Source organism: Haliotis asinina, chromosome 16, assembly GCF_037392515.1.
Source record: "Haliotis asinina isolate JCU_RB_2024 chromosome 16, JCU_Hal_asi_v2, whole genome shotgun sequence".
Lineage (NCBI taxonomy): Eukaryota > Metazoa > Mollusca > Gastropoda > Lepetellida > Haliotidae > Haliotis > Haliotis asinina.
The window spans coordinates 7,173,507-7,188,494 of record NC_090295.1 but is presented as its reverse complement, the minus strand read 5'-3'; the positions used below and the strand labels follow the sequence as shown (position 1 = coordinate 7,188,494).

The window sequence follows — 14,988 nt, the reverse complement described above, 5'->3', positions numbered from 1 at the left end:
GAAAAATATAAAAATGTATGAGGAAATATATGCACTGTAAAAGAATGATGGGTTTTCACCGATGATGACAACTATACACCAAGTAAAGTGTGAAAAGATGCCACGACTGAGAGAGGCCCAACCCAACACATTGGCCGACTCAAGAAGGGCGACTGGGATTTTGCTTTTGCCAGGGTTTTCACTGTATCGCCGTTATGTGGCCATTGAATCGATATCAGACGTCCTCACATATGGTGTGTAGATTGTGTTTTGGAGGAAGAATAGTTCGACCTTGTGTCAGTGTAGACCGAATTCACATGCAGGCGTCTTTCCCTGGAAGATGTGCCCCTGGTCCAGACACACGTCCTCTTCTTCAAGGGTAGTGCCAGTGAACGCCACAGACGTTTGTTCCACATCAGGGTGACACCGACCAGAAGGCCACAAGATGAGTTGATAACAGTGAATGCCATCCACAAGAAAGGATCATTGACAAATCCAGCTAAAAGGCCTATGAGCAAGGTGGCACCAGTCAAGCATGTCATTTTCGTACAGATTGAAATGCTCAGCACAGGTGATGAGATCGAAAGACTGTTGATGAACTTTGACCATTTGTAATGAACATGTAGGTCCCTGAACATCAACACTATCAGGATGAGGTTTGTCACACACAAGAAACTCGCCGGACCAACAAAGAATACAATCAATGCATTGGACTGATTAATCCAACAGATCCCATTACCATACATTGGACTGAAAGAACTAGATTGGTAAAACTTGTCGAATATACATGCAGTGCCTACGATCAACGAAGGACTTAAACAACAATAGATAGTGACTTTCTTTAATGACCCACGCTCTCTCATAGACGACAGAATACGCCCGTGTCGAAATCTGCCCCAGAGGTCATAGGTAATCGCGTGTATCCAAACCAGACTGGAGAGGAAAGCCCAGTGGAGGAGCAAGGATATCGCCCAGCAGAATGATGAGTAAGCTGCAGCTTTCTGCGATACAAGGAACAGAGAATAAGCCAGGAGGAGGGACACACACAGACAGAACTGCATGGTTCCGGGGTGAGTGTGGAGCAGGTAAGAGAAGGGCTGTAGGAGCACCCTCACACTCAGACAGGTGATGGACAAGGATGTGCAAATTACTGAAAGAGTCCATTCTATTTCATGAAGCCACATATTGTCATTTGTCGGAATATATGTCACTTCCGTGTCTGTTATTGACTGAGAATAAATGCTCATAAACATGGATGTCATATTAATGATGCGGTATGGAAAGTTATTTCTGCGAAACATATCTGTTAACCCATCATACACCTGCTTCAGCTGATGCTTGGTAGCATATGTACTTATCATACCCCAGTTACATTCTAGATTATACATAATTTGAGGGAAAGCGTTCATGCCAAAAAGGCCGGTACAATTTTCGCCTGCAGTGAACATTTTGCCTACCGGGACATAGTCTCGAGGCACTGTGTCATTCACAGCCAAGAAAACAACAACCCGAACACGTGGATATGACACACAATAGGTGTCGTTAAGGAACGGAACTGATCCTTCAGGACAAGACTTGACCTTGCACACCGAAGATGCTGTTCTTGAACCTAGAGAACATGTCTTCATGGCAATATGCTGCATGTAAGTGTTTGTCACTGTCCACGTCCTGTTAGCTTCAACCCAATTCATTGACAACATGAACTTGTCAGAGGCCGATGAATCCCAGCTGCCTATGTCGGGGATGTCGCAGTCAACATCATCAAGACCTTGACACAGCAGGCAGAACCTAAAATACAGAAAGCAGGGTAAATTTTAGTTGGTTCATCTTATGTGCAAGGGTGGTCAGGTAAGACAGTGGTTACAGCAGATGCTCAAGAAACCATGGCCTCAGTGTAAATGCTCCTCGTGGTTACAATATGCGAAGCTCAGTGCCTCTGGAATATTTCTAAAAGCGGTGTCACTCACTCACTCACTTTCACAGCCATTCCAAATCTGTAGCACCTTAAATGAGGCAGCAATAAACATGTTTGTTCCCTGTAGTGACTTTTAAGTCACTCTGATATTGCTTTGGTGACAGCAGGATCCTTCGTCTTCTGACAGCAGGGATTCCTCCACGCTCACATATCATACAACCGCTCCTGGACATAGCCACTACAGAAACACAAATAACGTTTACAAATAGTGTAAAAAAATGTATAATAATGTATACCTCATTTATTATTAAATGTTAGAATGTCTTTATTATCCATTTCAAATTCATGTTTGGTATATTCCCGCGAGTTGTTAGAAGTTCTTTGGTTCATCATTCCCATGAATTTGAAAAAATAATCAGATGGGCATTATAGTACTCCTGTTTTTGTGGGTTTGTTCTTTGTTTTGTATGGTTTTTTTTGCTGATTTGAGTGTGTTTGTTTGCATGTTTGAAAAATGGGAACGTATCGTATGTGACATTAGTCAAACCCTCCATTGTTACGGTTAGGAATCTGCCGTGACAAACGACGTAAGAAACCCCCTGTGAACCAGCAAAACACAACAAAGACAAGTCATAAACGTTCAAATTCTGTATTATTATTATCAAAGAGAGCAAGGTATACAAAGTTACATCTTAATTTCACAACACTGATTTCAAATACAATACAAGAGAGACAATGGGTCACAAAATATAATATAGCAAACTCACCAAAGTCTTAGTACGAGGGAGAAACAGTTATATAGAATGTAAACACAGCGAACGGTCTGACAGCGGCTAATGCTGATTCAGGCATTGACGGATTTGTTGGCGATGATGAATATACTCCAAAATGTGTGCGTCGCAACACGGCAACCAGTCTTTTCATATGTATTCAGTCATTTCCAGAAGGTTCGGGCACAAACGAACTTTACCAACACTGTAGAAATTTCTAGCAGCCTCCCGGAAGTACAAGTAGAAAACCCAGGGCAGTTAATTTCCGGAAAACCAGAATCCTAAAAGTGATGACCATCTATTTAATGAAATGAGATCCGTCATAATTATTATTCTAAACACTAAACGTTGTGACCCAGTAATAATTACTTTATTAATAACAAAATATACAGGAAATACACACTCGTAACACAATCCAGTGGATCTTTTACTCACCAAACCATAGCCATATATTTCTAATGATGGCTTAAATATTTGCATTGATGGAGCACATTTCTATACAATTCAACATGATTTGATTCTGCAAAAGGGTAATGTTGGATATTAACGCTGTGGCTTGTCACTTTGTCCCACTGTGGTCACGTGACGGGTGTTATGGCAACATGGCGGCAAATAATGCGAAATGTTCGTTCAAGGTAAACCTTCCAACGTATTGTCGTAGAGTGAGCCGGTCACGTGGTATCACCTGGTTTGATTGTTGTGCAATTCCAGCCAATTACAGCAATAAGTGTCACCTTTAAACGAACTTTGTGCATACATCATACTTCAAGAACGACTCAAGAATCTCTGGTTGGAAATGGGCATTCCAACTGAGCTTTGGAGGTGCAGAATCGGGATATTCTGTCCGTACAGGAGGCGACCAACATGTTCCCAGAAATTATTGAGAAAATCTTTGTTTTTTTTCTAATGATGATAAGATTGGAAAAAGGGCTTTCACTGTGCACTAAGCATACTAAATAAGGGAGACAACTCTTGAAGGCTTAGAAGGCAGCTCATTACTTCAAGATTTATCTCCCTTGTCTGAGCAGACGGCTTCCTGTGTTGACATGGTAGAATTTACAGCAAGAGAGAAAAGAAAGCTCATTATAGATGATTTTGAAAGGGGTGAGGCTGATGCTAAAGTGTTAGCTTGTAGACATGGCATTCCTCTGTCTACAGTTTACAGAACTTTGAAGAATATTCAAACAGGAACCGGGATAGAGCACAAAGCAGGGGCAGGTCGGCCTATGAAATTCAGTGTTGTGGATCGCCGAAGACTTGGGCAGATTGTGAGTAGGGGCAAATTGAAAAGTGTTGAGAACATCAGAAATGAAATAATTAGCAGCGGAAGTCCTCAGGTATGCAATGAAACAGTTAGGCAGGAATTACAGAGACTTAATTGGGTGAAAAAACGTGGAATTCCCTCGCCGTTGATGAAAGATGCACAAAATGAAAAACGTTTAAACTGGTGTCGGGCTCATGAAAATCAAGATTGGGATAATGTTTTCTTTTCGGATGAAAGTTCTGTTTGGCTTTTCCCTCATTGTGTGAAAATTTGGACCAAAGATACTGTCAAACCTATCTACCAGCGACCAAAACATAGCCCAAAGTTTCACATGTGGGGTGGCATATCGGCTCGCGGAGTGACGCCATGGTGTGTCTTCACGGGAAACTTGACAAAAGAAAGATACGTTGACATTCTAAATGGTCACCTTCTTCCGACAGCACAAACATCGTATGAACATGATTGGATTTTCCAGCATGATAATGACCCAAAACACACTGCGCGCTACACAAAACAGTGGCTGTCGGGCGAAAATGTTCAAGTTTTAGACTGGCCCAGTTACAGCCCAGACCTAAACCCAATTGAGAATGTGTGGGGAGTCATGAAGGACAGAATAAACCAAAAGGGACTGAGAAATATTGAAGATATGAAGGCCGAGGTGGTCCAATACTGGGATACCCTATCACACGATTACCTACAAACTTTGATGGGTAGTGTGCCTAGGCGTATTCAGGCATGCATTGCTGAGCGAGGAGGTCTAACAAAGTACTAAAACAAGACTGAGACTGTAAAAGGATGATGTTTTAACATGTTTATGTAAGTAAAACGCCAGAAGGTAATAAACGTAATGAGTTACATGATTCTCAATAATTTCTGGGAATACTATAAACATCACGGTATATCGATACCTACAGGTACCCGTTTATGTTGCAGGGTTGCATTGCTGTTTCTGACATTGCTACTTGTAGCAAGGGATGTGGAATCCAACCCAGGACCAGGACCAGGGCTTCGTGGTGGTGTACAAACTCGATTATCAACCAAGAATGTATCAGGTGAGGTAGAGTCACCAGAAAGTAGTCACTCAACCCTAAATGACCTCGCTATAACACTACAAGCTATCCAATCAGAGCTTACCTCCCTTAACAATAAATTTGATATGTTCACATCTGAGTTCAACAAGAAGTTAAATTTAGTATCAGAGGAAAATGCTGTCTTGAAAAAGAGACTGGAAACTATGGATGCAAAACTTGACACCCTAGAGGCACAGTCAAGGCGAAATAACCTACTGTTTCATGGCATTAAAGGTAAACAGGGTGAAACTTGGGAGCAGTGTGAAAATAATGGAGTGTGAAGATTGATCCAGCTGATATATCATTTGAAAGAGCGCATCTTCTCCCATCGAAGTCGGGAATTAAACCTGTCATTGTGAAATTCACCTTCTTCAAGGACAAGAGTTTTGTTCTTGACACAGCTCGGAAAATAGTGAAGGGCCATAAAATATTTCGGGTATCTGAGGACTTCACAGAACGGATACGCAGAGTGAGATCCCAACTATTCCCATTTATACAGAAGGCCAGAGATGAAGGGAAGACCGCTTTCCTGAGTTATATTAAACTGATTATCAATGGTGACATCTTTATTTCTGAAAGTGATACGGGTGACATGCGTAGGATTGGCAAGCATCGGCATTGGGTATCAAGGCAAAGCTCTACTTCAACGTCATCGCAGATGGAAGATCAGTGCGCTACGTCGACGGAATAGGATCTCGGCACTGTCCCCAATGTATCCCACCAGTTGTCCTCTGACATTCTGACTGTACCAGGTTGTCAAGAAAGTTTATCAGTATGTACTTGAAATATACATGGCTTAAAATCTAAAGGAGTTTGTGGCGATTTTGTGTCTTTTCTGAAAACATTTGACATATTTTCAATGATTGAAACAATGTGTCCCGATGCTTTAAAGCTATATGACTTGAATACTACTTTTGATGGGTATGATATCTTTGTCAATGATGCAAGAAGGTTTGAACTTCGAGGGAGATTCTCAGGAGGGATAGTGGTAGGAATCAGGAAGTCTATATCTTCATATTTCAAGAGGGTGTATGCGAAATGGAATAATTGTATCTTTTTCCAGATAAATTCAAACTCCACGTTGTCTCAGATAATCCTAGGTTTTGTTTACATCCACCCAGAGAGGTCAATTGTATATAATCATTCTGATGACAGTGGAATTAGCTCCCTTGAAAATCAATTGTTTCATTTTTTCCATGACTTTGGTGACAACTGTAAATTGATATTATGCGGAGACTTTAATGCTCGCACGTCAGCTGAGAGGGATTACATCATCGATGATGATACAGACGTCCTACCAATATATGATCAATATGTTGTAGATACGTTTTCACTTACACGTAAATCATCTGATCTTACGGAAGACAACTTTTAGAGCTCTGTAAAAAGATGTGTATTCATATTGTTAATGGTCGAAAGGAAAACGATATCGATGGAATGTCTACGTATATATCTCCGTCAGGAGCCAGCGTAATAGATTACTTCCTCGTGTCAACTTCTTTGTTCCCATGTGTAGTTTCAATGGACGTGATGTCCCGAACCGAGTCAGACCATCTTCCCATTGTGTGTCGACTTAGCAACATATTACCCAAGAGAACGCAACTGCAGGCTGATGTTCCATGTGCGTTATATGATGTACCAAAGTATAAATTACTCAAAGAACAAACAACACGCTTTAGAGACTTGTTCCAAAGCGACACAGTTTCATCTATGTTATGTGCTTTTATGTCATTAATTGAATATGATACCGATCGAGCTGTGCAGAAATTATCGGACATCTTCATTTTCTGTGGATCTGAAGAATGGGGAAGCAAATCCAAGCAAGAATATCACCAACCATGCCCAAAACAACCATCTTGGTTCGACAAAGATTGTCGTCGACTAAAGTCAGAAAAATACAGGTTATTAAACAGATACAGAAGATATCAGTGCGAAAATACTTTACGTCAGTATTTAAAGGCTAAGGCTGAATTCCCATCACAAGGGAGAAATATTTTACTGTCAAAACAATGAAGGATCTTTTTAATGTTAATTATCATTTAATTATTGAATTTTTAAAGGAAATAGAATTATTAGATAAATTCTGAATAATATGTTTTGTAAATGGGTGAGTGAGTGAGTTAATGTTTAACGTCACATCGGCAATATCTCAGCCATATCGTGACGAGAACATTTAAATTAAATATATGCATATGGAAAAATCTGTCAACGGAGGACAGTAAAACAACTAGCATATCACAATTTTAAGTAAAACTAGTATGGAAAGTTAAACTAATAGCACTATTTAGACAATAGATAATAAAAACAGACTATAGATCGCCAACAAGTGAAGGTAGATCACCACACTAGGGACCATGGGGACTTACAGTACCTTTGCTACCTGCATGGACCCTAGTTGGATTTACATCATCCCCTCAGCTGCTGGCGATTGTACGAAAGGTTAGCCAAAATTAAAACAACATGAATACTACGATTAAAAACCTGGCAGACTTAAATTTACTGTGAATGTTTGTGGACTTACGTACCCTCTCAGGAGGACAATAATTTTACAATACTTCAACCCCCTTTGAGGGTACAGCCACCAACAATTCAAGTTACTAATTCAAACTACCAATCATTAAAATACATCTATTTACAGAAACATACTATTCAAAATTCACCCAAAAAATCAATTTCTTTTAAAAAACATATAATAAAATGAGAATTAACGTTGGTAAAAAGATCCTTCACTGTTTTAACTGTACTATATTTATCCCTTGTGATGGAGAATTCAACACAGTCAAGCAGAATATGCTTGACCGTGACTCTCTCATCACAAGGGATGCAAAATCGAGGATCCTCACCTTTCAACAGGTATGCATGAGTATATCTAGTGTGGCCAATTCGACATCGTCGTAGTATGACCTCTTCAAATCTGGACTGACAACCCAAGTGGGTATAACCAATGTAAGGTTTTATCTCATGTAATTTATTTATACCAACTTGGGTGTCCCACCTCTTCTGCATCAGATCACGGATATAAGATCTAATGGTGGCTTTGTAATCACTGTAGGGAATAAGAAGCGGTGTCACAGATTTGTTGAGTGCTGCCTTGGCAGCAAGATCGGCCATTGTGTTCCCTGAAATGCCTACATGGCTTGGTAACCAACAGAAGACGATGTCGTATTGGCCAGTAGCAAGATTATTATACAATTCAATAATGTCAATTAAAAGTGGATGTTTACATGATAAATTTTTAATCGCCTGGAGACAAGAAAGAGAGTCTGAATAGATTATATATTGTTTACGTTTAGGGTGTCTTTGAATATATTTGAGAGCTGTTAATGTGGCGTTAGCTTCAGCCGTAAAAATAGAACTACTAACTGGTAATCTAGAAGATATTGTCCTGGATCCAATGACAGTGGCAGAAGCCACAGCGCCACCATCCTTGGACCCATCTGTAAATAAGGATTTATAATTGCTATATTTATGTTTTAATTGATTATGTTTTTGCTTATATTGTAATTCATTAGTCTCTGATTTTTTAAATGTGGTCAATGTTAGGTCTACTTGAGGCCTGACCAACTGCCAGGGAGGAGAAGAAAGAAGACGGGAGGGAGCTATGTTTTCCAGCTGAATCCCAGCAGCAGAAAGAAAAGGTGTAATTCTATGTCCCAGAGGCGGGACAAGAGAAGACTTTTTGTTGTATAAATCCTCATAAAGGGGATTGAAAACACAGTTATATGCAGGGTTAGAATGATTAGAGTATAATTTAGTAATGTATTGTAAAGCTAACTTTATACGGCGCTGCTCAAGAGAAGGTTCATCAGCCTCAACATAGAGACTGTCAATAGGTGAAGTTCTAAAAGATCCAAGACAAAGTCTCAGACCTTGATGATGGACAGGATCAAGAAGTTTAAGATTGCTTTTGCAGGCTCCCCCGTAAACGATTGAGCCATAATCAAGTTTAGAACGAACTAGTGATCGATAGAGATGGAGAAGGGTAGCTTGATCCCCTCCCCATTTTGAATTTGAAACAACTTTCAACAAGTGAAGTGCTTTCAGGCATTTAGTTTTAAGTGATTTAATATGTGGTAAAAAAGTTAAATGTGAATCAAAGATTAGACCCAAGAATTTGGCTTCCTTCACAACTTTAATGGGCGTCCCATCTAGAGACAGTTCAGGATCTTTATGGGGTTTATATTTACGACAAAAATGTATGCAGTTAGTTTTCGATTTAGAAAATTTGAAGCCGTTTTCAAGACACCATTTATTTATTTTGTTTAAACAAAGCTGCAGTTGCCGTTCAATGGTATGCATATTTTTCCCACGACAAGAAATATTAAAATCATCCACAAATAACGATCCATCAATTGAATCGTTTAAAACTTTTGATAAACTATTTATCTTTATGCTAAAAAGTGTAACAGACAGAATACTGCCTTGTGGAACACCCTGATCCTGATTGTAATGATCAGACAGGGTAGAACCCACTCGAACTTGAAACTGTCTGTTATTTAAAAAGTTGGCAATAAATTGAGGCAAACGACCTCGCAAGCCGAAGTCATGTAAATCTCTTAAAATACCATATTTCCAGGTTGTGTCATATGCCTTCTCAAGATCAAAAAAGATAGACACAGCATGTTGATTATTAATCAATGCATTTTTAACAAATGATTCCAGTCGCACTAAGTGATCGACAGTACTTCTGTTTTTACGGAAACCACACTGTATATCAGTTATAAGGTTATTTGTTTCCAAGTACCAAACAAGTCGATTATTTATCATGCGTTCCATGGTCTTGCAAACACAGCTAGTTAACGAAATCGGACGATAATTGGATGGATCGGTATGATCACGTCCAGGTTTAGGTATGGGTACTACTATGGCGTCACGCCATGATAAAGGAAAGTTACCCGATGTCCAAATATCATCAAAAATATTTAGGAGAGTTTCTAGGCAGGATTCTGGTAAGTGCTTCAGGAGTTGATAATGTATGTTATTAGCTCCTGTAGCAGTATCATGAGCTTGATCAAGAGCAGTATGGAGCTCATGAATAGAAAAAGTTTCATTATAATCTTCCCCATTATCTGAGTTGAAATTAATAGTTTTCTTTTCTTGTTGTTTTTGATACTGCTGGAATTTAGGTAAATAATTAGAAGAGGAAGAGTGTTTAGCAAGGGTTTCACCCAGTTTATTTGCGATATCTCATTTATCGGTAAGTACTTGATCTCCATGTTTAAGATGATTGACAGTAGATTTAGTACCTTTACCTTTAATTTTCTGGACCATATTCCATACCTTGGACATGGGTGTCCGAGAATTTATTGTAGATACATAATTTTGCCAAGATTGGCGTTTGTTCTGTTTAAAAGTACGCCGTGCTTTAGCATTTAAAATTTTAAATTTATTCAAATTATGCACCATAGGATGGCGACGGAAATAATGTTCTCCTTTTTTCCTGGCCTTCCTAGCTTGTTTGCACTCATCGTTGAACCATGGTCTTCTTATGTGTGGAACTGCATCAGCTATGGAGTTCAATTCATCAGAAAAATATTTAATAGCATCAGGAACGTCAATAAAACGTTCAGGTTTAAGCTTTTCAGCACACAGTGTTTCATATAAAGTCCAGTTAGCCTTTTTAAAATTCCGTCTTGATGATGGAGGAACATCGGATGGAGTTACAGCAGAGGTCATCGTGGACTGACCATTCAAATTCATTAAGTAGTTCTGAATTTGTGAGTGACAGGTCAAGAGCAGAATAGGTCCCTGTCCCAGGGTGTAAATACGTATTGGAGCCATCATTATAAATACATAAATCGTTGTCAGAACAAAAGTCCTCCAACAACTTACCTTTAGCGTTTATATTTACACTACCCCAGAGAGGGTTGTGCCCATTTAAATCTCCCATTATAATACAGGGCTTCGGGAGTTGGTCATAGAGAGCTTGCAGATCAGTTTTGGCAAACGTCGAAGACGGCGAAATATACAGCGAGCATAGCGTAAACGCTACATGTAAAGTAATTCTCACAGCAACAGCCTGCATATTAGTATTAAGTGATACAGGGCTTTGAATAACGTTTTGTCTGACTAGAACGGATGACCCGCCAGTGGCTCTATCACCCGGAGGTGAAAAAGAATGATATGCATTAAAATGACGAAGGTCAAATGTATCTGTTTGTTTTAAATATGTCTCTTGGAGACATAACGCTGAAGGTGTAAAATCTTGGACTAATAGCTGTAATTCGTGTAAATTAGTCCTCAATCCTCTGCAGTTCCACTGTACAATATTATTGGAATAAACTATCTTTTGGGGGGATTTATTGGGGATCTACCCCGCACTCTTTTAGAGGGCGACAAGCTATGTGCCCTAGAATGGACGTTTTCAGAAACGTCCATGTCTTCAAGAGATCCGTATTTATTGAACAATTGAATTTTGTTCTGTGACCCTTTAGGAGTTCTACCGCTTTGATGTTTTGAAGCATCAGGCTTTGGCTTCGGTTTACTTTTCACCGTTTGCTGACTATCAGATGTCGATTGAGACTTTGAGTGTGACTGAGATGATGATTTGTGATCAGAAGACCTTGAGGTACTAGGAAGTGATTCCTCAGTCTGTGATGATATAGCAGGGTACAAATGCTGTGGAGAATCGCAATTTACCCAAGTCAAGGTAGTTTGGCAGCCTGTGGTTGATGTTGTTTTAGAGCTAGAAACCGATGATGTTTTTGCTACTGTTGCATAACTTTCTGTAAGATCAGATGTCTTTACCAGTTTTTTGGCCTCCGCAAAAGAGATATTTTGAGTGAATTTTATTTTATTGATCTCCATTTGCTCTTTCCAAATAGGACACTGTTTAGAAAAGGACGAATGGTCGCCTGAGCAATTGCTGCATTTTTTATAATCGCTGTCACAATCTTCTGTTGTGTGTGTCTTCTCACCACAGTGAGCACACACAACAGACAATGTGCAGGTAGATACACCGTGTCCATATTTCTGGCATTTAAAACACCTGAGCGGGTTGGGGATGTAGGTATCAACTTGTATGTTGCAGTAGCCTGCCTTCACTGATTTTGGAGCATTTGGACATGAGAAAGTAAACAGATACGTATTTGTTTTGACGGTTTCGTTGTTTCTGCGAGTTGAAAAGCGCTTGACATATAGTACACCTTGATCCTTCATTTCAGATCCTATATCAAGTTCCGACATGTCATCAAACAATCGATCTCTATCTCTCACGATACCTTTACTTGTATTCAAGGTTTTGTGTGCAGAAACCGAGACGGGAATGCCCACGAAAGATTTAATATTCATCAGATTTGTTGCTTGCTGCTTTTCCCCGCACTCGACTAGCAGGGCACCCGAACGTAAGCGTCTGATGTTTTTCACATCCCCAGCAATGCCTTGAATACCTTTGGATACAGCAAAGGGGTTCAACTTCAAAGGTGTCTTATCAGGAGTCTCAATCACAATGAAACGTGGCCAATACTCAATCGATGTAGACGGTCTATGGTCAGTATCAACAGGGTCTATATCAAGTGGACGTTTTGTTTTTTTGGTTGGAGTTTCATAAGCCATGGTTAGTGTAATACGGTTCATCATCCGAGCTCCCCACCCACCACGGAGTATCACAAGGATAATGCTAAAGTAAGCGGGCCTCCAGCTTACAGCACCAAGGATACCCGGATGATATACTCCAGTAGAAGAATTAGAAATAATTAGTCTACCAGATTGGCCCATGAGCCACCGCCTTCTGGGCATGAGACTCTAGGCAAAAATTAAGAACTTCAAAAATGCATTTTAAAATTCGAAAAGCTCAATGAACAAATAGGCCAAGACCGAAAGTAAAAAAACAAATAAAATTTGTGCAATGATATATATACTCCATGCACAGGGCTTGGCATGACCAGCCAATTGGTCGAACCGGGCCCATTCGACCACCCGTCTAGGTGAAGTAAGGGCCAAAGTGGTGTGTTGGGCAATGGAACGCAGTTAAAAGCCCCAGTGCCCTCAACCACCAGGATCCCCTCCTCCACCGACACGGGACGCAACCCACGGCAAACGGGTTGGTGGACCAAATATCCCCCCGGGTCCACTACGGGGGTGTCGGCGAGCTCTTCGCGTTACCCAGCACCCACCACGAGGAGGTGGCTCGCCACGGGTGCCTTTTGTAAATGGAAAGCTGATATCTTAAACATGGTAGTGTGAATTGTGTTAGTGGCCGTACCCTCAAAAGGGGTTAAAGCAGCGTAAAATTATTGTCCCCCTGAAAGGGTGCTTAAGTCCAGAAACTTTCAAAGTGAAATTTAAGCTTACCAGTATTTAAAACGTAGTAATTTTGTCATTTTAAATTTCGGCTACATTTTCCTACAATCGCCAGCAGCTGAGGGGATGATGTAAATCCAGCTAGGGGCCATGCAGGTTGCTAAAGTAACGTAAGTCCCCTTGGTTCCTAGTATGGTGATCTACCTTCAGTTGTTGGTGATCTATAGCCTACTTTTATATTATGTATTGTCCAAATTGTGCTGTAGTTTTAACTTCATATGCTAGTTTTAGACTCGAATTGTGATACTCTAGTTATTTTACCGTACTTTGATGACGGGTTTTATAATATCTACATGTTCTGTATAATCATGCTTATTCTCGTCACGATATGGCTGAAATATTGCCGATGTGACGTTAAATTATAACTCACTCACTCACTAAGGCTGAATTCAAACATTGTTGTAGTTCCAAAAAGATATTATACGACCAGAAAATAGCGGAGCATATTTCATGTCAGGCACTACTTGGAGACTGAAAAAGTTTTTGGCAAACTGTTAAACGTGCCCTTTCTGGTAATTCTATTATAGGTGATTCTTTAATTTCGCCGCAAACTTGGTTGTCTTACTTTAAAAATCTTCTTAACCCAGTCACAGTTACCGAATCGGATTTTGATAAGACAGTGAAAAACTTTATTAATTCTCACACATGTGATACTTGTTCAGATTTTCCTGTAACTGAAGAGCTTCTTTCAGGGGAAATTACTATAGCAGAAATAGATAACGCTATAAATTACCTTAAGAGTGGAAAAGCCCCAGGTGAAGATGGAATACCACCGGAATTCCTGAAGTGTTCCGATGACTTACTCCTATACTATCTTTATGCTTTGTTTAATAAAATTTTTGAATCTGGAAACTTTCCTTCAGCTTGGAATATAGATATGATTGTTCCACTTCATAAGTCAGGAGATAAGACAAACCCAAACAATTACAGGGGGATTTCCATATTGAACGTTATAGGGAAAATATTTACAACTGTCTTAGAAAAACGTTGGAGGACTTGGATTGAACTGAACGATTTAATATCCGAAGCCCAAGCTGGCTTTAGGTCTAGTTACTCTACCACTGACAATATATTCACTTTACAAGCATTGATTTCTAAATATCTGTGTAAACCACGTGGTAGGTTTTATTGTGTATTCATTGACTTCAAGAAAGCCTTTGACTATGTAGACAGAAACAAGTTATTATTTAAATTAGCACTAAAGGGTTGCCATGGGAAAATGTTTCATTTACTTAAGAATATGTATTCATCAGTTAAGTCATGTGTGAGATCAAACTCAAAAACAACCAGTAACTTTCATACTTCAGCAGGTGTTCGACAAGGTGTTCTCAGTCCTATACTTTTCACCTTTTTCATAAATGAGCTTGTAACTGAAATGTATGATAAAAAAGTGATCATGGTATATTTGTCACACGAAATATTTATGATATAATGCTACTTTTGTTTGCAGATGATGTTACAATGTTCTCTTACACTGTTTCGGGGTTGCAAAAGCAATTGATTGTGCTCCAATCTTTCTGTGAAAGATGGGGGTTCCAAGTCAATTTAGATAAAACTAATGTTATTGTATTCAGAAATGGAGGTATCGTTGCTAAACGTGAAAGCTGGGTTCTAAACAACATAACTCTAAAAATTACACCATATTATAAGTATCTAGGTATTCTGTTTTCATCAACGTTAAAATGGGCA

The 14,988-nt window shown here is 39.6% G+C and overlaps 1 protein-coding gene across 1 annotated transcript; it reads right to left on the bottom strand.

Annotated features, from left to right (window-relative positions):
* Nucleotides 1-224: 224 nt before the first annotated feature.
* Nucleotides 225-1,163, bottom strand: LOC137268792 (latrophilin-like protein LAT-2). The gene has a single exon (XM_067803364.1). It carries the CDS (start codon nt 1,161-1,163, stop codon nt 225-227), a length of 939 nt encoding a protein of 312 aa, XP_067659465.1.
* Between the last annotated feature and the right edge of the window lie 13,825 nt (nt 1,164-14,988).